General features: G+C 38.5%; 1 protein-coding gene and 1 pseudogene across 1 annotated transcript; one reads left to right on the forward strand and one right to left on the reverse strand.

Annotated features, from left to right (window-relative positions):
• Window positions 1-1,998: 1,998 nt before the first annotated feature.
• CLEC6A (C-type lectin domain containing 6A) lies at window positions 1,999-21,315 on the reverse strand. The gene is made up of 6 exons (XM_047867649.1): window positions 21,122-21,315; window positions 20,286-20,378; window positions 18,726-18,827; window positions 13,686-13,837; window positions 4,516-4,631; window positions 1,999-2,922 (listed from the first exon to the last, which is right to left on the reverse strand). The coding sequence occupies exons 1-6, from the start codon at window positions 21,150-21,152 to the stop codon at window positions 2,778-2,780; spliced, it is 639 nt and encodes a 212-aa protein (XP_047723605.1). The 5' UTR covers window positions 21,153-21,315; the 3' UTR covers window positions 1,999-2,777.
• On the forward strand, window positions 11,206-11,330 carry LOC125171451 (uncharacterized; annotated as a pseudogene).
• Window positions 21,316-27,562: the final 6,247 nt, after the last annotated feature.

Below are 27,562 nucleotides of genomic sequence, written 5' to 3' on the forward strand. Positions count from 1 at the left end.
CAAAGCTATGAACTACATTATTCAGATTCCCTTCCGACTTGTCTTCACAAAAATTTTTCACCACCAATTAGATGAAACAGTGTGAGACTTGGAAGTAAACATAAAGCAGGAGAGATTTTCCTGCGGATGTTTCTGCCGATAATCAAGGTCATAAATGATGCATTTCCAGATGTGATTGGTAGGGGTAGATTGAGGATTCCAATGTGTGGCCTTTTGTGGGTGGAGAGACAATTGTGGTGACAGTGACATGGCAGCAAGAGCTTCTGGAATCTGGGACCATTGCTACTTCAAAGTGATCCTGAATTCAAAGGTATCAGTCAAGAGCTCCCAAATTTCATTAATCTAGACTTTCATTAATTATTTTTATATTTGGACTTTGGGTCCATAAAAATGTTTTAATCATAATTGGAGATTCATAATACACTACCTTCTTGATATTCTTGCTTTATTTTGTTGTGTTTTTTTGCGTGTTTTTTTCTTAATTTTTTTAAGTTTATTTATTTATTTTGAGAGAGAGAGAGAGAGAGAGCAGGGGAGGGGCAGGGAGAGGGGGAGAGAATCCCAAGCAATCTTTGCACTGTCAGCACAGAGCCCAATGTGAGTCTTGAACTCACGAACCATGAGATCGTGGCCTGAGCAGAAACCGAGAGTTGGACACTTACCCAACCCAGCCACCCAGGTGCCCCTGTTTAATGTTTATTATATAAACACCACTGCCCAATACAAAACCTGGAACTCTATCACGTGCCTAAGTGTTCCTCCCAATCCCGGCCTACCATCCAATTGTAACCATTACATTGAGAATTATGTTTATCTAACCCTTGTTTTGTTTTCACTTTTACCAGGTACCTGCCTAAATAACGTAAGCATACAATGCAGAAGGTTTCCCTAGTTAAAGTTATCCCCATAGCATAACTCTTCATTCCAGTACCCACATTTCATAGACTTAGATCTCACTCCACACAGCATTTGTTAGGTGATGTTTCATAGGAAAAATGTAGATTTATTTATTTTCCGATGTGGTTGTAACAGTATAAGCTCACCATTTACCTACATCTCTTCCAACTCTTGGTGTTATGTTTCTTAACGTTAGCCATTAAAATGGATATAAAATAGTATATTATTGTGGTCTGGATTGACAGTTTTCAAATTATTAGTAGAGCCGAGCATCTCTATAAAAACACATTTATTGGATTCTGTATTTCCTCTTCTGTAAAATGGGTTTTTTTTATTTTTTTAACAATTTATTTATTTTTGAGAGACAGAGCATAAGTGGGGGTGGGAGGGCAGAGAGAGAGGGAGACACAGAATCCAAAGCAGGCTACAGGCTCTGAGCTGTCAGCACAGGGCTGATGCAGGGCTCGAACTCACGAACCGTGAGATCATGACCTGAGCCGAAGTCGGACGCTCAACCGACTGAGCCACCCAGGCGCCCCGTAAAATGTTTAAATATTTTGCCCAAATTCTGTCTTTTCTAATTGATTTGTGACAGTTGTTTATATGTTCTTATGCAGTATTAATACTGTATTAGTGACAAGTATTTAAAATATCTTCAGGGCACCTGACCGGATCAGTTGGTAGAGCATGCAACTCTTGATCTCAGGGTTGTGAGTTCGAGCTCCCATTGGGTGTGGAGATTACTTAAAAAAATTAAATCTTTAAGAAAATAAAATAAAATATCTTCTTGCAGTTCAACTTTAAAATTTTTTCTTTATAGTGTTTTGATGAACATGAGTTTCATATTTTTATTGTAGAAGAATTTTTAATTATTTTGCTTCTTGGAATACACATTTTGTATCTTTATAAGGAAATTCCACTCTGGCAGCCAGACTCCAAGATTGTCCTCAATGATTCTCACCTTCTGGTGTTCATACCTTTGGATAGTCCTCTTATTTATTTTAAAAAAATTGTTTAAATGTTTATTTATTTTGGAGAGAGAGAGAGAGAGACAGAGCATGAGTAGGGGAGGGGCAGAGAGAGGGGGAGACACAGAATCTGAAGCAGGTGCCAGGCTCCGAGCTATCAGCACAGAGCCCGAGGCGGGGCCTGAACTCACGACCCGTGAGATCATGACCTGAGCCAGTTGGACACTCAACCGACTGAGCCACCCACGTGCCCCAGCCCTCTTCTTTATTATATCAGGTTTGGTCTGTGTGACCAATGGAATTATGGTGTTTGGCTTTTGAAGCTAGATCACAAAAGACATTGCTGCTCTCAGTTGCTCTCTTGGATTACTTGCTCTGGTGGAAGCCAGCCAACATATTGTGAGGACACTCAAATAACCCCAAGGAGAGATCCTTGTGGTGAGGCACTGAGGCTTTCTACCAATAGCCAATATGAAATTGCCATGTGAGTGAACTTTCTGGGAAGCAAATCCTTCAGCTCTTGCCAGGGATTCCAATGACTGCAGTCCCAGTCACCATCTTGGCCAAAAGGGCTTTTAAGCGGCATTTTGGTGAAAGAAATTCATAATTTTCAAAAGTTACTTCCTTATGAGTCTTCTAACAGACAAAATAGTACAGCCTCTGGCCCAAGGAGTGTTTGCAAAAAGAAATATGAAGAAAGGAAAGAATGAAGAACAAATTAAAGAGAAAAGGAAGGAAGAGTTCATCTTATCATTAGTGAAGAAGAGGAAACCAGAAGAAGGATGATTGAAGGCAGAAGGGTATCTGAATATTTCCACGAACCTCTGTGACAAAGATTATACATAAGCGTAAGAGGAAATTTCATTTTATGATAGGTCTTAACTTTAAAGGTGTCAGTGAATAAAGTTCCACTCAGAGATAAATCTTCTTCATCTCACATATTGAGTTTCTCTTAGTATCACAGAAAACATCATTCCAGCCCCATCCTCTGTTTTCCCAGAAAACTATTGAAGCACATTCTTCTGCAGAAAAATTGGGCTCATTCTGGTGCCATAATCTAAAGAGAAATGAAAAGGCAAAAGTCTTCTTCAATGAATGCATTGCGATTGATTAGAAAGTATGTAGGGTCAAGGTTGAACAATGAGGTTCAGAATGACAGAACATCCCAATGATTGCTCTCCTCTTCTCATATTGCCCTCCTCAAAAACCTCAAGTGTGGATACATATCTTTACTCTTTTCCTCTGTCACTCCCCTGGCAACATTTGTATGCAATAGAGTGTCCTTGGACCTTCCCCCCACCCCCGCCCCAGATTCTGATCTTCACTTTTCTCATCTATTCAGAGCCCTTATCCCAACCTAAGTTATTAAAAATTTCCTCTCTTAGTGGCCTGTAATAAAGGGGCTGCCTTAACATTTGTGTACTCTTAAAGTTTGTGTACTCTTATCACGTTCCTAAGTTAGTTTCTCTATTCTCATGGATCAACACTAAACAAGTGTCAGGGAGAAGTTACCCTGCTTCCAAGGACTCCTGTGGTAGGAGGTGAGGGTGTGGGTAGGACCTTATTTTTGGAATGAAGAAACTGGATTTTATTGCTGGCTTACTTTGATCTTAGAGAAGTAACTTACTCTCCCGGGTATTAGATTTTTCATCTATTAAAAATAGGAATCAAGGGGCACCTGGGTGGCGCAGTCGGTTAAGCGTCTGACTTCAGCCAGGTCACGATCTCTCGGTCCGTGAGTTCGAGCCCCGCATCAGGCTCTGGGCTGATGGCTCGGAGCCTGGAGCCTGTTTCCAATTCTGTGTCTCCCTCTCTCTCTGCCCCTCCCCCGTTCATGCTCTGTCTCTCTCTGTCCCAAAAATAAATAAAAAACGTTGAAAAAAAATTAAAAAAAAAATAGGAATCAAGGGCAACTTGGTGACTCAGTCAGTTGAGCGTTCAACTTTGGCTTAGGTCAAGATCTCATGGTTTGTGGGATTGAGCCCACATCGGGCTCTAAGCTGGCAGCACAGAGCCTGCTTGGGATTCTCACTCTCTCCTCTCTGTCTCTGACCCTCCCCTGTTTGTTTTTTCTCTCTCTCTCTCAAAATAAATAAATAAACTTCAAAATTAAAAAAAAAAAATAGGACTCACAATAAGGTCTCCAAATGGATCACGAGATTGTGTGAAAATCAAATGAGACAATGTACAATTAAATGGATTTTTAAGCCACAAATAAACAGTATTATTATATTATTATCCCATCAGAACTGAACATAGTTCTTCCCTGGATATTTTAAATCGTATTAACTGGAGAAAAATTTGATTGAAGTGTCTACATGTGTTTAGAGGCAGTAAAATGTAATGGCTGAGAGCATCACCATCTTTGGAGTTAGGTCGACATGAAGTTGAGACCTGGTTTTTCATCTTACTAGTTTATCGACATTGAGCAAGTTATTCAATTTTTTAACCCATAAGATGAGTTCTAAAAAATAAGCTTTCATGAAGCTTAAGTGATATAAAACATGTACTTAGTAAGAGCTTACTGTTAGAATCTGTTATCATTGTTACAATTGTAAATATTAGCACTAGTGATCGCTACGAACGGAATTCCCCTAACTTTTCTACCTAAACAAGGCCCTATGGGTCATTCATCTGATTCGGCACTCACCTGACATTTTCCTTGTAAGGTGTCTGATCAATCCATTGCCAATTGTCATTCCCTTGTGTATCTGAGAGTCCCAGAAAATAAGACAATGATTCATTCAGTTGCTGGACAAGGAAATTCTGCATGAAGAAAAGAAGGAGTCATAGGCTGCAATTTCCTATAACTCTAAAGCGAAAAGAAAATGTGAGGCATGATGAACAGTCACACGACAGCACGCTGGCCAAGAAAACAAGCCAAAACACCAACAAGATCACAGGAGGGGACGACTCCTAACCCACCCATCTCAGGCAGAATTTATTCTTTTTTTTTTTAACCAAGAGACGGAATTCCTTTAAAATTACATGTCAGGTTTTGTACTTTTTTAATTTTATAAGTTCAGAGGTGTTTCATCTCATTTCTGATTGTTTACCAGTGAAATCGCATTTGGGTTACCAAATTTTACATTTCCCTATTCTCCTAAGAAGTACTTCTCTAGGAAGTGGGAAATTATCTGTAAAAGTTAAACATAAAGGAGTGCTGACTGGGTTTTAACAGTCGTGATTTTACCAGAGAGAGTGCATTCGAGTGGAAAAGGGGCAAAAAGAGGAAGAGCGAGAATCCCCAGCAGGTTTCTCTTGGGATTATCTCTCTCTCTTTCTGTCCCTCACCTGCTGGCTCTGACTCTCTCCCTCTCAAAATAAACAAATAAACTTTAAAAAATAATAAAAGGGGAGCCTGGGTGGCTCAGTCGGTTAAGCCTCCGACTTCAGCTCAGGTCATGATCTCGCGGTCTGTGAGTTCGAGCCCGGCGTCGGGCTCTGGGCTGATGGCTTGGAGCCTGGAGCCTGCTTCCGATTCTGTGTCTCCCTCTCTCTCTGCCCCTCCCCCATTCATGCTCTGTCTCTGTCTCAAAAATAAACAAAACGTTAAAAAAAATTTTTTTAAATAAAAAATAATAAAATAAAATGGCATCCTTTTGCAAAGAGCTAGGATTGTTAACTAACTGTTATAAAATAGGCTGGCACTCGTTGCCCAAGACTGGTTTTCCTTGGATTTTTGTTTTGTGTGCAAAAATATGCTATGGAACTCTATAGAAAACAGGGTGCTTTATAATAGATTCTGAAAAATAGTCAAATAAATTTGGCAATATTTTCTCCTGAGCTTTATTAAATACTGAGAATGCTGCTTGCAATATTCTATGTGGACATTTACTTTTGTTTCACTATAATATAAATGAACATTGTCAAAACAGACATTCCTCAAATATCGATGATGATTTTGAGATGTTTGTATCTAATAGCCAATGCCTTACAATTAACATGCATGCATATTTAAAGTAAAAGTTAGATTGAGTCTTACTACATTGAAATTTTTCATTTTGTCAGCTGAGAACTGTATATATGTTGTTTTAGAGATGATTCGCCCTTAAAAATATTGACCTTCCAGATGATTGCCATTTCACCAAACAAATCAAAATGCTTGTTGATTGTATGATTAAATGTTGACACTCCATTGAGAATCTGAGTATGGGGAAAAACAGAATTTTGAAACATAAATTGTTAATTATTTGCTTGGGAAAGTCCTAATACAGAGAATTATGTGGAACCAGATTTCATTACACATGTTCCATTCATTCATTCATTCATTCAGCAGAAAGAAAATGGAAGGACCATACGGATTTCATCATTCTATTGTGAATGCTGAAAATAAAGAAAGATTGATATTTTTCTATGTAAAATAAATAAATATTTACTTTACAAAATGAAAAATGTCTTTTGAAAAATGTACCTGCTCCACTGACATTAGCAAGATGGTGGAATAGGAAACCCCAGGTCTTCATTCCCCCAGGTAGACACCAAAGTTAACAATATACAGACCAACTTGCCTTTATGAGAACTCAAGAAACCAGTCAAGACATTGCAGGGCCCAAGGCAAGTGCAAAGCCAAGCAGAGCTGCATCAAAGTGGGTATGAAAGTTTGTTGAATTTACCCACCACTTCATGGGCAGACTACAAAGCCATCAGGAGAAAACGGCCAGCCCGCAGCTTCTCTCATGGGAAGGAAATACGCCCAATGCTCTGGCTTTTCAAGGGGGGTGCTGGAGGGACTAGTTTTTGCCTTGCTTGAGTGGGAGTACTGGGACTGACTTCCTGCCTTGGCTCCCACCGCTATGTGTGTTGCAACTAGTCCCTGCCACAACATAGGCAAATGCAGCTGGCCCTCACAGCAAAGTTTGTGCATACAACCAGCTCCAGTCACTACCGCTGCTCGCCCTAATCCCCACTGGACTTGAAACTACCACTGAGACACCATGAGTCCTTGTACCCTCTGTGGACCTCCCATAGTGCTCTCTAAGGACCACAGAGCTGTCTGCTGTGTACCCTAGTGATCTGGGCCAAAGAAACTTCCTTACCCCCAGACCCTGTGCTTTCACAAGCCCCCATCCTTGATGCCCTGCCCCACTAGACCTAGGTCACATCACACTCCAGTGTGTCTCTACCCAGAGGTGAAAGTCTTCCCTTAGGTAAATCAACCCATAAAGTCTGGATAAGAGATTTTTGCTTATTTAAATGTGCAGACACCTAGGCAAAGTACAGGAATCACAAATGTGTGGAAAAAGTTTCCACCAAAGGGATAGAGTAAGCCTCTAGTATAGTTCCAGGGAAGTGGAGATCAGGAATTACCTAACAAAGAATTCAAAATAATTGTTCTTAAGATGTTCGGAAAGCCCTAAAAGAAAAGAGAAATTGCATTCACATTGCTTTCTTTCTCTTATTTTCTTTATTTTCCTTCCTCACCCTCTAAAAAAGATATTACTCATCTAAAATTGCTATTACACCACTTAGAAACTTTAGGAACACATCTACACTAAAAAAAAGAAAGATCACTAAAAAAAAAAACCAACAACAACAACCTAACTTTACACCTCAAATACTTAGAAAAAGAGAAAAAAAAACTAAGCTCGTTTGAGCTTAGAAGGAAGGAAATAATGAAGATCAAAGCATAAATAAATGAAATAGAGACCATAAAAGACAAATGAAATCAAGAGCTGGGTTTTTTTTTTTAAGATAAAATGGACAAACCTTTGGATAGACTAAAAAAAGTGAGAGGATTCAAATAAATAAAATCAAGAATGAAAGAGGGGACATTACAATTGATACCACAGAAATACAAAGGATCATGAGAATACTATGAATTATTATATGCCAAAAATTAGATTATCTACAATAAACAAAAAGATTCCTAAAAATATATAACCTACAAAGACTGAATCATGAAAAAATAGAAAATCTTAAAATACCAATAATGAGTAAGGAGACTGAAAAATAATTAAAAACCTCAGAACACAGAAAAGCCCAGGACCAGATAGTTTTACTGGTGAATTTTAACAGACCTTGACAGAAGAATGAATACCAACCCTTCTTGAACCTTTCCAAAAAATTGAAGAGAAGGAAATACTCCAAAATTCATTTTATGAGGTCAGCATTATCCTGATACAAAGCCAGACAAGGATTCCACAAGAAAAGAAAATAACAGGCCAATGTCTTTAATGAATATAGATACAAAAATTCTCAACAAAATACTAGCAAACCAAATACAACAGCACTTTAAAAGGATGGGCACCTGGGTGGCTCAGTCAGTTCAGTGTCTGACTCTTGATTTCAGCTCAGGTCATGATCCTAGGATCATGAGATCAAGCTTTGTGTCAGGCTCCACACTGACCATGGAGCCTGCTTAAGATTCTCTCTCTCTCTCTCTCTCTCTCTCTCTCTCTCCCTCTGCCCCCTCCCCCACTCACTGTAAATAAATAAATACATAAGTATATAAATACATATACATAAATACATACATACATACATACATAAAAGGATTAGACACCATGATTGAGTGGGCTCTATCTCTGGGATGCAAAGATGGTTCAACATATTCAAATGAATAAATGTGACACACCATATTAATAGAATGAAAGATAAAAATTATATGATCATCTCACTAGATGCCAAGAATCATTTTACAAAATTCAACATCCTGCCATAAAACAAACAAACAAAAACAAAAAACAAACAAACAAAACTCATAACAAATTGGATATAGAAAGTATGTTCCTCAATATAATAAAGGCCATATATACAACAAGCCCACAACTAACATCATAGTCAGTGGTGAAAGGTTGAGACTTTTTATCTAAGATCAGGAAGAAAACAAGGATGCCCACTCTCACCCCTTCTATTCAACATAGTGCTGGGAGTCCTAGCCAGAGTTAATTATGAAGAAAGAAAGAAAGAAAGAAAGAAAGAAAGAAAGAAAGAAAGAAAAAGAGGGAAAGAAAGGAAGAAATGAAGAAAGAAAAGAAAAGAGAGAGAGAAAGAAGAAAGGAAGGAAGGGAGGGAGGGAGGAAGAAAGGAAAGGGAAATAAAAGACATCCAAATTATAAAGGAAGAAGTGAAATTCTGTTTGCAGATGATATAATCTTATATATAGAAAATCTTACAATTCCACCAAGAAATTATTAGAATTAATAAACAAATTCAGTAAGTTGTAGAATACAAAAATCAGTTGTGTTTTTAACAATGAACTACCTGGAAAGGAAATTAAAAAGCAATCCCATTACAATGGCATAATAAATACTCTACATAATACTAATAATAAAATACTTAAGAATAAATTTATCCAAGGAGATTAAAAATCTGTACACTGAAAAGTATAATACATTGATGAAAAAAATTGGGAAAGACACAAATAAATGGAAACATATCCCATGTTCACGGATTGGAAGACCTAATATTGTTAATATGCCCAGATTATCCAAAGCCATCTGTAGATTTAATGTAATTAATCTCTACCTATTAAATACCTATAGCATTTTTCACAGAAACAGAAAAAACAATCCTAAAATTGATATAGAACCATAAAACACCCCAAATACTTTAAAGAAATCTTGAGAAAGAATAAAGGTGGAATCATCACACATCCTAATTTTGAACTATATTACAAATCTATAGTAATCACAACATTATCGTATTGGCATAAAAACAGGAACATAGACCAGTGGAACAGAATAGAGAGTCCAAAAATAAACCTATGCACATACAATAAACTAATATATGACAAGGGAGCCAAAAATACTCAAAAGATAGTCTCAATAAATGGTATTGGAAAAACTGAATAATCACTTGCAAAAGAATAAAATTGGACCATTATGTTATTCCACTTACAAAAATCAACTCAAAATGGACTGAAAACATATGCAAGACCTGAAACAAACTTCTAGAAAAAGAAACGTAGAGGAAAACCTCCTTGACATTGGTCTTGACAATGAATTTTTGGATATGACACCAGAAGCATAGACAAAATTGAAGTGGGACTACATCAAATTTAGAAGTTCTGCACAGTAAAAAAAAAAAAAAAAAAAAAAAAAAAAAAAAACAATCAACAAAATGAAAAGGCAACCTATGGAATGGGAAAAAATTTTGGCAAACCAGCTACAGATAAGGTTAATATCCAAACTATATAAAGAACTTACACAACTCAACAACAAAATTAAATTAAATAATTTAAATCCAATTAAAAATGGGCAAAGGGCCTGAATAGACATTTTTTTCTTTTCTAATTTTTTTCTTAATGTTCACTTATTTTTGAGAGAGAGAGAGACAGGCAGACAGAGCATGAGCAGGGGAGGGCAGAGAGACACAGAATCTGAAGCAGGCTCCAGGCTCTGAGCCGTTTGCACAGAGCCTGATGCGGGTCTCAAACTCACAAACCATGAGATCATGACCTGAGCCAAGTCGGAGGCTTAACCGACTGAGCCACCCCAGCGCCCCAAATAGATATTTTTTTCAAAGAAGACATACAACTGGCCACTAGGTATGGAAAAATGTTCAATATCACTAATTGTTAAGAAAATGTAAATCAAAACCACAAGGAGATATCACCTTATAGCTGTTAGGATGACTAATCTCAAAAGATACGAAAGAAAATAAATGTTAATATCGAAAGATAATAAATGCCATCAAGAATGTGGAGAAAAGGGCACCTATGTGCCCTGTTGATGAGAATGTAAACTGGCACAGCCAATAGGGAAAGCAATACGGGAGTTCCTCAAAAGATTGAAAATAAAACTTCCATATGATCCGGCAATCCCTCCTCTGGGGATTTCCAGAGGAAATGAAACCACTATTTTCAAAACATAGCTGCAACCCCATCTTTATTGCGGTGTTAATTACCAAACCCGGACATGAAAACAACCTAAGAGTCTATAAATGGGTGAATGAATAAAGAAAGTGTGGGAAATATACAGCGTAACATGACTCAGCCATAAAAATGAAGGAGATACTGCCCTTTGTGACAACATGGATGGATGTTAAGGGCACTAAGCTAAGCGAAATAAGTGAGGGAGACACAAGTACAGTACGATCTTACTCACGCGTGAATTCTAAAAAAAGCCAAACTTACAGAATGAATAAATCACAGGGATAAAAGGCTCAGCATAAGGAATATAGTCACAGGTATCGCAACACTATTGTCGGGTGAAAGACGGTAGCTACCTTTGTGCCGACATAGCATGACATATAAACTTGTCAAATCACTATGTTTGTTGACACCTGAAACCAATGTGACAGTGTGTGTCAACTCTACTCAAAGAAAAAGTAAATGAATCAAATTACATTTATTTCATTTCAATTAAAAAGCCACGTATAGAAATAGACTATAACAGTCTACGGCCATACCACCCTGAACGCGCCCGATCTCGTCTGATCTCGGAAGCTAAGCAGGGTCGGGCCTGGTTAGTACTTGGATGGGAGAAATAGACCATGACCGTGGTTCAGGTGCTGGAGTGCGGGGGAAATGGGAAGATGGTAATCATAAAGTTCCAGCTTCTAGTTACAAGATGAATCCAAGTTCTGGAACTGTAATGTTCAGCACGGTGACTATAGTTAACAATACTGTGCTGGATCCTGCAAAGCTGAGAAGAGAATAGGACTGAAATATTCCAACCGCAAAAACAAATGGTAATTACGTAAATTGATGGATGTGTTAACTAACCTTTTGAGGGAATCATTGTGCAACACATACATACATCGTCCTCACATTGCACACCTTAAGCTCATACAATTTTATATGACAATTATATCTCTTTAAAGCTGGAAAACGGCCGTTGGAACTAATACACAAATTCAGGAAAGTTGGAGGATGCAGACTATACATGCAAAAACCAGTTGCGTGTCTATGCAATAACAATAAGCAATATAAAAAGCAAATCAAGAAAGCCACCTCACTTACGGTAGCATCTAAAGAACAAAATACTCAGGAATAAACTTAGCAAAGAAAGTGGAAATCTTATAATTTGAAAGTTACACAACATTTTTAAAGAAATCAAAGGAGACACAATTTTTTTTTAATTCCAAGTTTTTATTTAAATTCTGATTAGTTGATACATATGGTAAAACTGGTTTCAGGTGTAGAATTTAGTGATTCATCACTGACATACAACGCTCAGTACTCATCACAAGCGCCCTCCCTAATACCCACCACCCGTTTAACCTATTTCCCGCCCTCCTCCCTCCACCAACCCTCAGTTTGTTCTCTAGAGTTAAAAGTCTCTCATGGTTTGCTTCCCTCTCTCCTTTTCTTTCCCTTCCCCAATGTTCATTTGTTTTGCTTTTCTTAAAGTCCACATATGAGTGAAATTTGTCTTTCTCTGACGGACTTATTTCACTTAGCATTATAATACTCTAGCTCCAACCATGTTGTTGCAAATGGCAAGATTTCATTCTTTTTTATGGCTGAATAATATTCCATGGTGTATGTATACATATGTATGTATGTATTGAGATACACACACACACACACACACACACACACACACATACATATCTATACCACATCTTCTTTATCCATTCATCTATCTATGGACATTTGGGCTGTTTCTATATCTTGGTTATTGTAAATAATGCTGCAGTAAACATAGGGGTGCCTATATCCTTTCAAGTGAGCATTTTCATATTCTTCACGTAAATATCCAATAGTGCAATTGCTGGATCATATGGTGATTCTATTTTTAATTTTTGAGGAACCTCCATACTGTTTTCCCCAGAGGCTGCATCAGTTTGCATTACCACCAACAGTGCACGAGGGTGCATGACAGAGTCTTACTATTGCTAACCATTAGAGAAGTGAAAATCAAAACCATAATGGAATATATAATCTCACACCCATTAGGACGGCCGCTATCAAAATAAAAAAGAGAAGAGGGGCACCTGGGTGGCTCAGTCAGTTAGGCGGCCAACTTCAGCTCAGCTCATGATCTCATGGTTGGTGAGTTCGAGCCCCCCATTGGGCTCTGTGCTGACAGCTCAAAACCCGGAGCCTGCTTTGGATTCTGTGTCTCCTTCTTGCTCTCTCTCTCTGCCCCTTCCCGACTTGTGCTCTGTCTATGTCTCTGTCTCTCAAAAATAAATCAACACTTAAAAAAAATTCTTTTTAATAAAAAAGAGAAGAAAATAGCAGGTGCTATCAAGAATGTGGAGAAATTGGGATCCTTGTGCATTCTTTGTGGGAGTATAAAATAGTACAGACACAATGTAAAACAGTGCAGTTTCTTCAAATAAGTTAAAATTAGAATTACTATATGATCCAGAAATCCAACTTCTGGGTATATATCCAAAGTTACTGAAAGCAAGACTCATGGAAACATTTGCACACCCATGTTCACTGCAGCATTAGTCACAATAGCCAAGAGGTAAAAGCATCCCAGATGTCCATCAACACTTGAATGGATAAATGATACGTGGTATATGCATAATGGAATATTAGCCTTAAAAAGGAAGAGAGTTCTGTTACTGCTACAACATGAATGAACTTTGAGGACATTATGTTACATCAAATAAGGCAGTCACAAAAAACCAAACACTGTGTGGTTCAACTTATACGAGGTGTCCAAAGGAGTCAAACTCATTGAAGTTCGATAGAAGGGGGGTTACCGGGGACTGGAGGTGGGGGGCAATGGAAGTTGCGGTTAAAAGGGTATAGAGTTTCACTTTTGCACGATGAAAAAGTTGTAGAGATAGATCTTTTTGCAACAATATGAATATGGGTAACACTACTGAACTCTACATTTAAAACCAGTTCAGATGGTAACATCGGTATTTTCTTCCACAATTAAAAACAGTTTAATGAAAAATAAACACAAGTACCTGCTCTGCTTCTGTGTTGATCACCACCAAGTGAGCACCCATTGCAACACAGTTCTGTTCACTCTTTGACCAAAAATTCTGCTCAGTAGAAATGAAGTAGCAGCTGGAACCAAATGACTTCCAAGCACATGGGCAACATGCCCAGACATTCTCTGTGTTGCATGAAACAGAAGAATGAGCGCGAGACGGCACGAATAAGATTAAAGAGGTATGTTTCATACACATAAAATTCCAAGAATCTGCATTTCTTTTCTAGAGATGGGTTTCTTATTTCACGTATTTACGGTTTCCCTGAATTATATAGCTTGGAGCCATAGATCTGCTTTTAAATAAACATTGTTTAGCATTAAGCCCACAATATTTAAGCCCTAAAGTTTACCTGCATAATTGCTCTGGATTTCTTGCCAAAAAAAAAAAAAAAAAAGCTATTATCATTGTTTCTCCCTGTCCTTCAAATCCTTTATACATTAGAAACATCAAGGTCTCTCAGGATTTCAAATGACCCGCGCAGGTGAATAATTTGAGCAAATAGGTATACATACATATATAAGACACATATATATGTGTGTGTATATATATACATATATATAAATAAATAACAAGTCATTTAGATTTGTTGAGGTCTGAGTGTTTTTAAAGCTATTTTAATATATCTGGTCTTCTCGGGCTTAATTTTTTGATCCACATTGCTAAGATTCATCTGTGTTGCATATAGGTCTATTTTATTTATTTTGTATGTTATTACATCATTAAGGGATGACAAACAATGTACAGGCTTTTTTATCTTTTATAATACTATAAGTTGGATGAAATAGGCCACGTCTCTATCATTTTAATATTAGCCACTTGTAGAAATCTATCTCAAGTATGTATTCTGTTCATTAGTTTTTTTAAAGTTTATTTATTTATTTTGAGAGACAGAGAGCGAGCAGGGGAGGGACAGAGAGAGAGAGAGGGAGAGAGAGATAATCCCAAGCAGGCTCCACACTGCCAGCACAGAACTCCACATGGGGCTCGAACCCATAAACTGTGGGATCACGACCGAAATCAAGAGTCAGATGCTTAACCAACTGAGCCACCCAGGCGTCCCTGTGTTCTGTTCATTATTAAAGACTGCATGGGGCGCCTGGGTGGCGCAGTCGGTTAAGCGTCGGACTTCACCCAGGTCACGATCTCGCGGTCCGTGAGTTCGAGCCCCATGTCGGGCTCTGGGCTGATGGCTCGGAGCCTAGAGCCTGTTTCCGATTCTGTGTCTCCCTCTCTCTCTGCCCCTCCCCCGTTCATGCTCTGTCTCTCTCTGTCCCAAAAATAAAAAAATTAAAAAAAAAGTTGGGAAAAAAAAAGACTGCTTTTCACAGCACTCCTCAAAGCATGTATTAACGTTATTATTTCAATTTAAAAAGTCTGATTTGGCTGACTGTTTTGATGGTCGGTACCGTCTTGGTCAACTAAATTATATATGGCAAACATTTTGCATATGATGAATGTGCTGAATCTCTAGCTCTGGGGTTGACAAGAATATTGATGAATAGAAGCACTTGTCAAAAAGGTACACTAACATTAATAATATTTTGTGTTCCCAATTGCTCTGAGAATAATGGACTGATCAAGTACTTTGACTAAAAAACAGTACCTATTAAGGTACCTATTAAAAAGCAGGTGTAATTAGAAGTCATTTCACAAGAGTTACTAAAACCTTTTCTAGTGTACTACCTTGAAATTGAGAAAGCAAATGACTACTAAGAAATAACAACCTTTTGCAAATTATCCCATTTATTATTCTTTACCCTCAACAACACTGAAGAATAATCTAATCAATGCTCAGTTAACACACCATTAAAATAATTTTTGATAACAGAAAACTGGATGATTTTTGGCAAATAACTTTTAAAAAGTTTAAAAACTGGTGATATGCTAACAAATCACCTTCTATTCCTACTTATTTATATAAGTAAGATTTATTGGTATGTGTCACTAAATTGAAAAATAGGAACAGAACTGATGTTGAATTTTATCTGATTCTAGTAATATTAGGATACAACTGATTGTTTTTTAAAATTTTTTTAATGTTTATTTATTTATGAGAGAGAGAGAGACAGATGGAGGGGCAGAGAGAGAGGGGAACAGAGGATTTAAAGCTGGCTCTGCACTGACAGCAGTGAGCCAGGTGCCGGGCTCGAACTCACAAACTGCTAGATCATGACCTGAGCTAAAGTCAGACATGCAACCAACTAAGCCATCCAGGCACCCGACTGATTGTATTTTTTTTTAAGTCGTTAAAAGATTTTTTTTGAACTCATTAAGAGATGAGTTGTGGTGCTTCGGGTAAGCTCGAGCCCCGCTCTGGGTGAGCCCATCTCTCTCTCTCTGTCTCCTTCTGCCCTTCATGAGATTCACTCTCTCTCCCTGCCCCTTGCTCAATTGCGCCCTCTCTCTAAAAAAACAAAACAAAACAAAACAGAACAAAACACACACACAGAGAGAGAGAGAGAGAGAGAGAGAGAGAGAGATGAGCTGGGGCACCTGGGTGACTCAGTTGGTTAAGTATCTGACTCTTGATTTCAGCTCAGGTCATGATCCCTGGGTTGTGATATCAAGCCCCACCTCAGGGCTCGCTTGCAATTCTCTCTCTCTTCCCCTGCCCCTCTCCCCAGCTCGTGCTCTTTCTCCCTCTCTAAGCTAACTTAAAAAAGAGAGAGAGGTGAGTTTCTAATAGTTTTATTTTATTGGTAATAATTTGTCAAAATTTGTAATAAATGTGATGTGTTGAATATTGTATCCTCATAATGTGGATAAGTCAATGATACGTAACGATAAGTCAATCTGGAAGAAATTTTATAACATGTAAAGCCTAATGGCCCTCAGGAAATGAAAATATCAGACATATAGTACATATTTTAGAAAATCAAGGAAGTGTGATGTAAACAGTAGTTGAAGAGGGAAAAAGAATAATGTAAAACATCCAACTGTTAAAGAATACATACTTTTTTTTTTTAATGAATGATGGTAGTATTTCAACACCAGCAGAGAGATTTTGAAAGGAGTTGCAAGAGTTTTGTGTTTTAAATGTCAATACTTACAATATTTTATTTTTATTTTTATTAATGTTTATTTCTTTTTGAGAGAGACAGAGACAGAGTGTGAGCAGGAGAGGGGCAGAGAGAAAGGGAGACAGAATCTGGAGCAGGCTCCAGGCTCTGAGCTGTCAGCACAGAGCCTAACGCGGGGCTCGAACTCCCAAACCACGAGATCATGACTTGAGCCATAGTTGGATGCTCAACCCACTGAGCCACCCAGGCGCCCCAATACTTATATTTTAGAACTTAAACCCTTCATTTCTACAACTTGGTAAAAAAAAAAAAATTTAATGTCAAAATAAATTGTATAAGAGGGTATGTAGTTTTTCAAAATCCTTGTTGGGACCTGAATTTGAAAACTACAGGTCTAGGTAGAGCTCAGCCCTACTGAAGAAACTTTATCCGGGCATCTGAACATCTCAACACTCTGACTGGGACTCAGGGGGAAACAAATTGGAGAAGACACACTGAGACTATCAATTATTTCTTAACTGTAATTGAAATGAAAATTTTGTGTTTAGACTTTTGCTCTTCCTCTTCATTGTAATAAGAATTTGAAAAGATATTGTTAACATTGGGGCCCTTTTATTTGCTGATATGGTATTAAGTAAAATAATTTTATCATGTAAGCTTGAATCGTGTAACTTGAATTAGTTGTATTGATAAACTTAGTTGACCATAAATAATACCAGGTTGGGTATTTTTTTTTAATTTTTTTTTCAACGTTTATTTATTTTTGGGACAGAGAGAGACAGAGCATGAACAGGGGAGGGGCAGAGAGAGAGGGAGACACAGAATCGGAAACAGGCTCCAGGCTCTGAGCCATCAGCCCAGAGCCCGACGGGGGCTCGAACTCCCGGACCGCGAAATCGTGACCTGGCTGAAGTCGGACGCTTAACCGACTGCGCCACCCAGGCGCCCCCAGGTTGGGTATTTTTAAGGAGTAAATTTGCAGTCTCTTCTGCAAATGTAGGGTTCATTTCATTAATATCCATCTCTGTCTCGTTCATCTCAGAACATTCTGAAGGCAAAGGGTAAAACACCCATGGCTGCTTCCAAGAAGGCATTCTTTAAAACTCCAGTTGTTGGAGTGCCTACCTCCTGATAGAATTGTCTCCCTCCTCAGAAGGGCCAGCTCCACAATTGTTTGACAAAAGAACCCCAAGGTGACAAGAGAACCAGAAGTCAGGGAGAGTAAAGAAAATACTCCCTAACCACCCCATGTACCATATTGTAGCCAAATAACATAAAAGGGAAAATTCCAACATCTCATAGAAATACAAAGAAACATCTGCCCTCTTTTTATCCCTCATAGGTTTCCACATAGAAGCAGAGGATTGGATTATTTAGTTCTTGAAGTAGCAAGAGTCTGAAATCTACTTGAATTTTTTTTTTTCTTGGAAAGAGTAAGGCCATAAAGACTACTACAAACATGTACTTTACCTTTTTTTGACTTTCTTCACTAGATATAGTGTGGGGCAAATTGTGATTCTGAATTCAACTGCCCCAGCTCTTCACATAGGAAGTTACCAGGACTATATTTTACAGTGAGGGCAATCTCATCCTGAGCCACGTTCCAGGATTCACACTGACCAGTAATAAAGCTGATGCTTGGCATGCAGATGGCTATTACTGAGAACTTTAGATAAAAAAGAAGATTTTATCCATTTGATAAGGATGCGGTTAATGTGAAATGAGAACTGTTATGAATAACTTCCAGTGTTAGCTTGAGCAAAGTACATGCTATGTGTTGGTAGCATTTATTGAGATCGAGCAGTCTGGAGGAAAAATTGTTTTGAGGATGAATCTACAGCCTGATATGAACATGTAAATTTAGAGATATCTTAAAGCAGAGACTTTATTTTTTCCAAAAAAAAAAAAAATGGAATAAACCAATGTTGAACTTGACCTTGACCTCTCTCTGAGAAAAGAGAAAGTCTGGTTAGGCATTGCAACACCTTACCTCTCATGCTTGTCCCTTCACTGAAGCAGGTTAAACCTGAGTGGCGTGTGTGTAGTTCAGACAGCCTTTGGCCAGTTTTGCCATATGTAAGATGATAAGTCACTGTGAAGGAAGGAGAAGGATTAGTATTCATCATTTGTTTTTATTATAGAGAGTCATGCTCTACATCTCTTGCCAAGCTGGCTTGCTTCCAACCGCCACCAATCTCTTCTCTCTAGGCAAGCTCATAAACACTACGCTGAATTACGACTTGTTTGTATTCATTAATTTTGTTTGTTTATATGCCTGCCCGTTTATTTTTTGGTTCTTTCCCCACTGGAATTTAAGTTCTATATTCTTGGGCAGAGATTTGATCTGTTTTCCACATCAATCGATCGCAAACACCTGGAGCAGTGATGGTCACAGAGTAATCAATAGATATTTTCCGACTCACTGGCTGTCTGTTTCTCCTTAATGTTAATAATCCTGAAGCAAGCTTGCAGGTTATTTTAATATTTTCTAAAATTTCTGACTGTTGGTAGCTACAGATAAACGTATGGGGTAAATAACAACCAAGGGGAACTTTTAAACATTTAGACATTTTAAATGTCTCAGATAAACATTCACTTTTATGCTCAAGGGTGTGTGCCTTTAGCATAAGACCTATTCTCTCTCAGGTTCTGCCATGACTCTTCACTTACTTTTTCTTGCCCTTTCTACTACTGAAGCTCAATACAGTCAAGACTTTCTACCTTGGGTCCTGAATGTCTGCTTCCTTTAATGAAATAACTATTCTTAAACCTCCTTCTCTTTTGCACTTGACCATGAAAAGTAAAGCAGATTTTAACTTAGGTGATAACCGTGTTTTAACAAAGGCTGTGAGATTGGTTTACATCTCAGAAGGAACTTCAAACGTGGCCCATTTGACATAGGTAGTCACTTTCACTCCCTCCCAGACTATTCAATATTATTTTTAATTACGTTATCAATGAAGAGAGGACCAAATTGTAGCTTAAAGAGCAAAAAGATCTTTGAAACTTCTCACAAAATGAGCTTGAAATATTTACTTGGAAGTAAATTGAACAAGGAAAACAAAACTTCATTCCCTTATATCTTCAAGATTGCATTTGAAAACTTTTTCGTCTCATACTGGGAAAGACTCCCATATGAAAATCAAAGAGCCTAATCTATACTACGATTACAAAAGTAATTATAGTTGAAGTCTCAAAATAGAGGGCTTTTTGCCCAGAGAACAGTGATCACTAGGGAACCCGGTAGTGGATGATGTGTCTTAAAGGATGTCTACAACCAACACACATTCATATGTGAGGCCATAGTGGGGAACGTGTTAATAAAACCAGGTAAAGTAGATCCGGGAGCAGAGTCAATTATCAAAAGATGGAAAAAGAGGAGGGAAGGAAGGAGGAGGAGGAGAAATCAAATATGGTATTCCAAGTAAGAGCTAACATATTAATGAAATTAAAAAACAAAAACAAAAACAAAAACCATACCCTAGGAAATCTTTATAGAACACGATAGGAAAAGGAATCAAGGGAAGTGGCACCTGAGTGAAGAACTTACCCACACAGCTCACAATGAAACAAGCACTGAGGAGTGCTATGGAAATCACAGCAACAGACCAGAATCTTACTTGGGACCGCCATCCTGCTTTCTCTGTCAGACCAGCAAGACAAAAGCAGTTATCAAGAAGCCAGGAAGTGAAAATTTTTAGGAAGCTTAGAGCAATGAAGAAACCAGATGAAGAATCTCAGAGTAATTAAAAACCTAAAACAAGAGAGAGCTTAGAAACTCCCTCAGAATAGGAGTTCCTGGGTGGCTCAGTCGGTTGAGTGTTGGACTCTTGACTTTGGCTCAGGTCATGATTCCAGGGTCATGGGATTGAGCCCTGCATTGGGATTCTCTCTCTCTCTCTCTCTCTCTCTCTCTCTCTCCCTCTCCCCCTCACTCCCTCTCTCCCTCTTTCCCTCTCCCCCCACTCATGCTCTCTCTAAAAAATAAGGGCAGTGGGGCGAGGAGGACTCTTTCAGAATAAACAAGCAAGTAGTGGCTCTGTAGTCCTAAACAATCTGGGCAAAACTCACCCTCAGCCAACCATAATTCCCATTTCCTTATTCTTTCTTCTTAAATATTATGCTAATCCATTGAGTCTCTGTCTTGCTGAAAACATCACTTTACCTCCCTCTTCCCATACCACTGTATTAATATTTGGTTTCTTACTTTTTGAAGTGCTTCTGGCTCTGAGGAATTATTCTTTCTTTCAACTTCCCATCACTCTTACTACAATGGCCCAATCTTGGTCCCATCAATCTGTGGTCTACCCCTTGTTTCCAAATGGCCTTTATCATCTCCTCATATACTTCTGCCTTCCTCTCTGGACTGAGAAAAGGAATACTCACCTCTATCTCGAGGTTGCTCTTCTCGTACCATTATCTTCTGTATTCAGAAGATTCAGGAGGGTCTTTTTCACCACTTGCTCTGAAGATGTCACCAGAGCTCTGCTTCAGTCAAAGAGGTCAGAGCTCTGAGAAACTGCTAAACACTCTTATGAGGCTAAGGGACTTCTGGTAAAAACTGTATCTTGAAGAAGAAGTTGTGGTTTGGATAAGTTTCAAGTTATTTTTAAAAAATACTAGGAGAGGGGCGCCTGGGTGGCGCAGTCGGTTGAGCGTCCGACTTCAGCCAGGTCACGATCTCGCGGTCCGGGAGTTCGAGCCCCGCGTCGGGCTCTGGGCTGATGGCTCAGAGTCTGGAGCCTGTTTCCGATTCTGTGTCTCCCTCTCTCTCTGCCCCTCCCCCGTTCATGCTCTGTCTCTCTCTGTCCCAAAAATAAATAAACGTTGAAAAAAAAATTTTTTTAATAAAAATACTAGGAGAAATAAGAGCAAATTGAGAAACATACCCCAAACTGCTCATTGGAACTTTGACATGAATTTCAGATTATGTGTCAATTCCTGACATAAGATTTCTGATTCCTATTCTGGTGTGCAGAATAGAAAATTTCATATGCCCTAAAAGAAATGTATTTGTAGGGCTTAATTTAAGTGCTCCCAAGCCAAATTGGATTTTATGTAAATTTTAATCCATGTATTGAAGAGGGTCTTAGAAGTAAGCAAAAGTCTGATTGACTAGATATGGCTTCAGTAATAAGGGTTAATATAGAAATTACATAAAGATCTATAGACATTGCTCAGGAATATGATTGTAAAATGGAAGATTTTGGAATCTATCTGCAAAGCGATGAAACATTCTTATTGCATCAAGACCAATATTGGGCATAGGTTAGTCATCTTTTTTTTTTTTTTTTGTATTTTTTTACATTGATTTATTTTTGAGAAACAGAGTGAGACAAAGCATGAGCGGGGGAGGGGCAGAGAGAAAAGGACCACAGAATCTGAAGCAGGCTCCAGGCTCTGAGCAAGCGGTCAGCACAGAGCCTGATGCGGGGCTCGAACCCACAAACTGTGAGATCATGACCTGAGCCGACGTCGGACGCTCAACCAACTGAGCCACCCAGGTGCCCCAAGGTTAGTCATCTTTTATTATCTCCCTGAGTAGGTAAGGGGGAGCTTAAGTGGTATAACATCAAAGACAGCCTTCATTAATTTCTTCTAATTACTCAGGAGCTTGGGGATCCTTCAAAACATACAGTCTCTAGAATGTAGACCTTTCTCTTTATTAATATCACAAATATCTCCACATTCTCAAGTGAGCAGTCTTGAATACCAAAAAGAAATCCTAATGTGAATAGGTGCATACTGTACTCAACAAGCTTTTAAAGTGATGGCATAGTTACAGTGAATGATAAAATAGATATTGAGAACAGTAGTAAAAGCCCAGAAAATTCTCCCTGGGGTTGGTTAGAGAGATACAACAAGTCGTAAGAGGGGAAGGAGAAGTGGTTATAAAACATATGCATCTGCCTCCAGTTCCCCTCAGAGATCAAGAAACACAAACCCAAGGTATGAGATAGTCCAAAGAAAATTTGTAAACTTTATATATAGGAAAATCAGTTTGGGGCGCCTGGGTGGCACAGTCGGTTAAGCGTCCGACTTCAGCCAGGTCACGATCTCGCGGTCCGTGAGTTCGAGCCCCGCGTCGGGCTCTGGGCTGATGGCTCAGAGCCTGGAGCCTGTTTCCGATTCTGTGTCTCCCTCTCTCTCTGCCCCTCCCCCGTTCATGCTCTGTCTCTCTCTGTCCCAAAAGTAAATAAACGTTGAAAAAAAAAATTTATAGGAAAATCAGTTTAAAGACCTATTTGCTCATTGCCCATCTCCAGTATGTGCTCCCTAAGTCACTTTCTGGTCTTGACCACTGGCAGCCTTGTGCTCCATTTTCTTTTGTTCTTTTCATTCCTTATACATTTCTAGATTACAGTAGCAAGACTTTGAATAGAGCGCTGAGATGATATGAGCAAAGGCAAACAGGATCAAAACAAAAGACAAAGTAAAAAATTAATAGGGAGAATGGGAGATTAGATCAAAAGGAGACTTGTGGTAGGTTCAGGTCAGATGTACAGACAAATATGGGATATTTGAGTCTAATAAGGGAGCCATGCAAAAACTAGCAATGGAAAAGATAATAACTTGTACGGATTGAAAATAAAATCACATACTATTAGTCAAAATGCATATCGTCCTTTTGACTTGAACTCTTTGGAAGGAGACATCAGGAGTGAATCAGCAATTTGAAACAAATGCTTTTAAGAAAGCAGCCCTGTGTTGCCCTTTTGAAAATTACTGTCCATGATTGAACTAAGCAGACCCAGTTTGATTCTCCTGTTTAAGAATTTAAAGACAATTTAATCAATAGGTGGAGGCAAGCACTACCTTCTAAGAGATATTTAGACTCCAATATTTTCCTACACAAATGTGTTTAAGATATTTTTGGTCTACAGACTCACAATACAAAATATAGAGCATCTCATTATTTTCAACTCAAGAGATTATTATTGTTGTTTCTTATAATAAAACTGGATGATAAGAAATTTCATATAAGTCATTCTTCAGATGATCCTTTGGGATTACATCAAGATTCTAGGGATTACCTAATTCCAAGAAATTAGAGGAAGAATGGCTGATCACTGTTCATGGTTATGTTGTTACCTTCATGTGCCTCAAATCTTCAGTGCCATGATAGCTCCCCAATGCTTTGAAACCAACTTCCTCTTGCTAGTGTTGTTATTGTTGTTGTTGTTACAAGGGTTGGTCTGTAACAAAATAGTTCCCCATTACCAGAAGGAGAACAGTTTATTTGTGTAACCTTCAATGATTTTGTTTTTCTTTAGCCCTTATCAGAGGACTGTAGTCGTGAAGATAAGATGTTGGGAAGTTGAAATCAACCAGATAAACAATGATGAAACTCTTCTGGGCCACTAACCCATTTGAAGTTCTGATGAAAACTTCAGATCCACTTAAAGAATTTTTTCATAGGGGCGCCTGGGTGGCTCAGACAATTAAGCATCGGGCTCTTGGTTTCAGCTCAGGTGATGATCTCACTGTTCTCAGTTCAAGTGATGATCTCACGGTTCATGAGTTCAAGCCCTGCAGGCTCTGCATTGTCAGTTGCTGGGGATTCTCTCTCTCCCTCTCTTTCCCTCTCTCTCTGCCTCTCCCCTACTCACATGCGTGCTCCCTCTCTCTCTCTCAAAATAAATAAACTTTAAAAAATTAAAAAATAAAGAATTTTTTCATAAATGCAGTAACAAAAATTGTATACTTTTTATTTTTTTAAAGGTTTATTTATTTTTGAGAGAGTGCAAGCAAGGGAGGGGGCAGAGACAAAGAGGAACAGAGGATCCGAATTGGGCTCAGAGCTGACAGCAAGCAGTAAGCTGGATGTGGGGCTTGAACTCGCAAACTGCGAGATCATGACCCAAGCCAAAGTAGGATGCTCAACCAACCAAGCCATTCAGGCGCCTCAAATTATATACTTAAAAAAAATTTTTTTTTAAATTTTTGAGCCGAAATAGTCAGACGCTTAACCAACTGAGCTACCCAGGCACCCCCAAAATTGCATCTTTCTATTGAAAATTAATTTCCCTTGGCCAACAGACACATCAAAAGATGTTCAACATTACTCATCATCAGGGAAATGCAAATCAAAACCACAATGAGATACCACCTTACACGTCTCAGAATGGCTGGACTCGACGAGACAAGAAATAACAAGTGTTGATGAGAATGTCGAGAAAAAAGGAACACTCATGCACTGTTGGTGGAAATGTAAATTCCTACAGCCACTGTGGAAAAAAGTATGCCAGTTCCTCAATAATTTTAAACTCAGAAATATCATATGATCCAGTAATTCCACCACAAAGTATTTAGCCAAAGAAAACAAAAACACTAATTTGAAGGGATATACGCACCCCTATGCTTACTGCAGCATTGTTTACAATAGCCACATTATGGAAGTAGCCCAACTGCCCATTGACAGATGAATGGATAAGGACAATGTGGTATACACACACGCTGGAATATTATGCAGCCATTAAAAAAAATGAGATCATACCATTTGAGACCACATGGATGGACCTAGAAGGTATTATGCTAGGTGAAATAAGTCAGAGTGAGAAAGGCAAACACCATGTGATTCTACTCATAAATGGAATCTAAAACAAACAAAACTCATGGAACTGTGCTCTAAAAATGTTAGCTTCTCTCCTTAGACGACTGAATCCCAATAAAGTTAGGTCAATTAAAAATATACTAGGGGCGCCTGGGTGGCACAGTCGGTTAAGCGTCCGACTTCAGCCAGGTCACGATCTCGCGGTCCGTGAGTTCGAGCCCCGTGTCAGGCTCTGGGCTGACGGCTTAGAGCCTGGAGCCTGTTTCCGATTCTGTGTCTCCCTCTCTCTCTGCCCCTCCCCCGTTCATGCTCTGTCTCTCTCTGTCCCAAAAATAAATAAACGTTGAAAAAAAAATTTAAAAAAATATATATATATACTATTTTATATCAGTCATGACTCAGTCAGACTTAAATTAGAAAACTTATTAGTTTTGATTAAAAATTCAGAGTAGAATATGCTTCAGGAATAGCTGATTCAGTGGCTCAACAATACCCTTAAGAAACCAGATTCTTTCCATTGTCCTACCCCATGGTGTTTCTGTCATTCTAAAGCTAGTTCCCCACATGGTGATAGAATGACTATTAGTAGCAGGCAGGCTACATACTTCTCTGTTCACATTCTTTGGGAGAGGGAGATTCGCTCCCGGATTCATTGGAGAACAAGGGGAGGGGATTCACTGGATTACCTTGCAATGTGTGCCTATTCCTAAACCAACCACTAGGGTGATTATTTTGATTGCCTTGAGTTAATCAGTATCCATTCACAGAGCTGAAAGTGAGGTCACCTGGGCTGCACGAAAGAAAATGACTCTCTGTAAAGAAAATCAAAGTTTTGCTTCTAAGGAAAACGTACAGACCAACAACATGCACCACAGTCCTAACTACTGGTTCTTTATTATGTGCTTCCATTTGCAACAATTTTCACTAATGCAGAGCATTCCATTATGTAGAGAAAATGTGGTTGATTTAATTAAACACATACTGAACAGATGGCTTAATACATTTGAATTGTGACATTATTTTTTCCCTGCCCGAGTCACTGAATTCATCTCTGACAAAGTGGGTACCACTGATGATTTCCATATTGGCAAAGACAAAACTATTATTAATTCATGTTTCAGTATTATCATCAAGACAAAATGAATATTAACAGGCTCAGAAGGGTTTGTCATGTGTCAGCAGATGCCCAGCTTCAGAAAAATCATCCAGGCTGATCATTTTAACTCCACTGAGCAAAGGTATTTTCCCCAGTACTGAATATTCCACAGCTTCTGCTTCCTTTTCCATATTTACTAAGTGGCAGGTTGACTAAAAGGGCTTTAGGTGTTGGTAGATTTATTTATTTATATGTTTGTTTTTAATAGCAACATAAAAATGAATATAGATACTAAAATTCTAAGTATATTTCATTCATAGGCTTAAATGTATCTTCTTAATAAACCAACATAAACACAACTTTCTTCAAATCGTTTTGTTTGTAGCTTGTATTTTTCTTTTTCTTTTACCTCAGATGGAACAATTACCTAAACTTCAATCAAGCATTTTCTTTTAAAAAAATTTTTTTTAATGTTTATTTATTTTTGAGAGAGAGAGACAGAGTGTGAGCAGGGGAGGGGCGGAGAGAGAGGGAGACACAGAATCGGAAGCAGGCTCCAGGCTCCGAGCCTGGACGCGGGGCTCGAACTCACAGACTGTGAGGTCATGACCTGAGCTGAAGTCGGATGCTTAACCGACTGAGCCACCCAGGCGCCCCCAATCAAGCATTTTCAAATCCATCTTCTAGAATAGTGGTCTGAAAACAATTTTTGTTTGCTCATACTTAATATTTGAAAAAAATTATATATGCACACTTAATATATTGAACTTTAAGAACCACATACCTCTGATGTAATATAATATGCCTACAACACAAGAGTAAGAATTAAATTGTATAAAAAACAAACACTTTAATTTTGCATTTTATTCACTTAATGATAAAATTAACCTACTCTCACTTTAAAACTGTCACTCTTTTGGGGCACCTGGGTGGCTCAGTCAGTTAAACGTCTGACTTCAGCTCAGGTAATGATCTTCCAGTTGGTGGGTTTGAGCCCCGTGTCAGACTCTGTGCTGACAGCTCAAAGCCTGGAGCCTGTTCCAGATTCTGTGTTTCCCTCTCTCTCTCTGGCCCTCCCCTGCTCACACTCTGTCTCTCTCTCTCTCTCTCTCTCTCTCTCTCTCAAAAATAAATAATCATTTAAAAAAATTTTTAAAAATTGCTTTCACAAATGGCT

Source organism: Prionailurus viverrinus, chromosome B4 (genome assembly GCF_022837055.1).
Source record: "Prionailurus viverrinus isolate Anna chromosome B4, UM_Priviv_1.0, whole genome shotgun sequence".
Lineage (NCBI taxonomy): Eukaryota > Metazoa > Chordata > Mammalia > Carnivora > Felidae > Prionailurus > Prionailurus viverrinus.

Excerpts from the sequence above, each read along its gene's own strand:
- CLEC6A (XM_047867649.1), bottom strand. The coding sequence starts at position 21,152 with ATGGTACGAGAAGAGCAACCTCGAGATAGAG. Across the intron at positions 20,379-21,121 it reads AGAGCAACCTCGAGATAGAG|AGAAAGCAGGATGGCGGTCC; the intron begins GTGAGTATTCCT and ends CTGGTCTGACAG. Across the intron at positions 13,838-18,725 it reads TGAAGGGACAAGCATGAGAG|AGAATGTCTGGGCATGTTGC; the intron begins GTAAGGTGTTGC and ends CATGCAACACAG.